Genomic DNA, 1981 nt, shown 5'->3' with positions numbered 1-1981 from the left:
TATTTATACACCCCCAACCCCCCTCCTAACTTTCATCTCAACTCCAACTTGATCATCCTCTTCAATCCTCCTCCATCTCCCAGTCCACTCTCCCACGTCCTAAACAAAATGTGCAACTCCAAGATGAAATCAGGCCACGCCATTGGCCTCACAGACGTCGCCAAGATCGACGGCAGGCCAGTCCTTCAGCCCGCCTGCAACCGCGTCACAACGTTGTGCCAGCCCAACAACAAGCCCATCAAGAAATCTCTTCAAAGATCCTTATCTTCTCCAATGGCCATTAGTATTACTAAAACTACAAACGCTTTCGACGCTTCCGCGAAGAGTTCACCGAAGAAGAAGGTGGCGACTCCGCCAATCTCTCCTAAGCCCAAGCCCATCAAGAGAAACGATCCTTACAGCCCAAACACAAGCAGCGAGAAGCCCATTACACCGAGACTGACTGCAAAGCTTCCAGTTGTTAGAAAAAAGACTAAGACGCTTGAGACGTCGTTGAGCTTCAAAGGCGTTTCTAATTCTTATGAGTTGTTGATGGCCGATAGAGCTCCTGGGAGTATTGCGGCTGCTCAAAGGGAGCAGGCTTCGCTTATGCAAGCGCAGCGCAAGATGAAGATTGCTCACTATGGAAGAACACCAGAAAAGCTCGAAAAGGTTGCTCCGGTGATCGATAACTCAAATGTTAATAGTCAAGAGGAGAAGAGGTGCAGCTTTATTACAGCAAATTCAGGTATAAATTGATTAATTCAAGTTTTATCAATATTTGGATTGCTTATGTAATTTTTCATGCTTCTGATCCTCTCTTTTCTCATAGATCCTTTGTATATTGCATACCATGATGAGGAATGGGGAGTTCCTGTTCATGATGACAAGTGAGTATCTCTCTCTAGCGCTCTCTCTCTCGCTCTCTCTCTTCTGCTATAATTCTCTCTCTAACCAGCCAATGATTTTACTGCAGGATGTTGTTTGAGTTACTAGTGCTCTCAGGGGCCCAGGTTGGCTTAGATTGGACAACTATACTAAAGAAAAGGAATGATTTCAGGTATATAATAGTTATAATTATGATTCATTTTTTTTCCCTGCTAAATTGGGAAGTTAGCCTAGTTTTGGTAAGAAGAATACTAAATTGTTTGTTTCTGTGTTTTTTCTATTTCCAGATCAGCTTTTGCTGGATTTGATGCTGAAGTGGTCGCCAAGTTCACAGAGAGGCAAATTACATCAATCAGCTCACAATATGGGCTGGATTTGAGCAGGGTTCGAGGAGTAGTAGACAACTCCAACAGAATCCGAGAGGTATTATTTCATAACCAACATGGCATTTCCCCCCTTTTCTAGACAAAAATTGATATATAAATCATACTTTTTTTTTCTGATTTGGTAGTTATCTTAGCTGTTGAACAAACCTATTCTTTATTATCTTTTCCCCTTTTTGAATCCACAATGTTTAAATAAGCCTAACTGTTCCATTAGAAAAACTGACATAAAATCACTTTCCAATAGGATACCCTTCAATTAAGAAAGGAATCAATCAAACTATTGTGTAAACAGGAATAAGGAATAAGAATATATCCAACTTGTGTTCTTGAAATTTGACTCAAAGTTAACTTTGTGATGCAGGTTAGGGAGCAATTTGGGTCACTAAGCAAGTACTTGTGGGCATTTGTTAACAACAAGCCCATCACGACAAACTACAAATCATGCCGAAAAATCCCGGTGAAGACCTCAAAGTCCGAGACCATAAGCAAGGACATGGTCCGGCGAGGATTCCGGTTCGTGGGCCCCACCGTCATCCACTCCTTCATGCAGACCGCCGGCCTCACCAACGACCATCTCAGCTCCTGCCCTCGCCACCTCCATTGCTCCTCCCTCAACTAATCCAGTCAATAACCGCTCCCTAATATTTAACTTAAAAGGCTTTGCTTGGTTTTTAAGCTTTTAGTTAGTAGTTGAGTTTACTACTAATACCCTTGGCTTGATTGTATAG

The 1981-nt window shown here is 42.3% G+C and overlaps 1 protein-coding gene across 1 annotated transcript; it reads left to right on the top strand.

The window, feature by feature from the left end:
- On the top strand, positions 29-1981 carry LOC109833429. The gene is made up of 5 exons (XM_020401093.1): positions 29-727; positions 812-869; positions 956-1039; positions 1155-1290; positions 1615-1981. Exons 1-5 carry the CDS (start codon positions 109-111, stop codon positions 1870-1872), a joined length of 1155 nt encoding a protein of 384 aa, XP_020256682.1. The 5' UTR covers positions 29-108; the 3' UTR covers positions 1873-1981.

Source organism: Asparagus officinalis, chromosome 3 (assembly GCF_001876935.1).
Source record: "Asparagus officinalis chromosome 3, Aspof.V1, whole genome shotgun sequence".
Taxonomy (NCBI): Eukaryota; Viridiplantae; Streptophyta; class Magnoliopsida; order Asparagales; family Asparagaceae; genus Asparagus; species Asparagus officinalis.
Note: the sequence above shows the minus strand (reverse complement) of the source record. Positions and strands in the feature narration are given on the sequence as shown.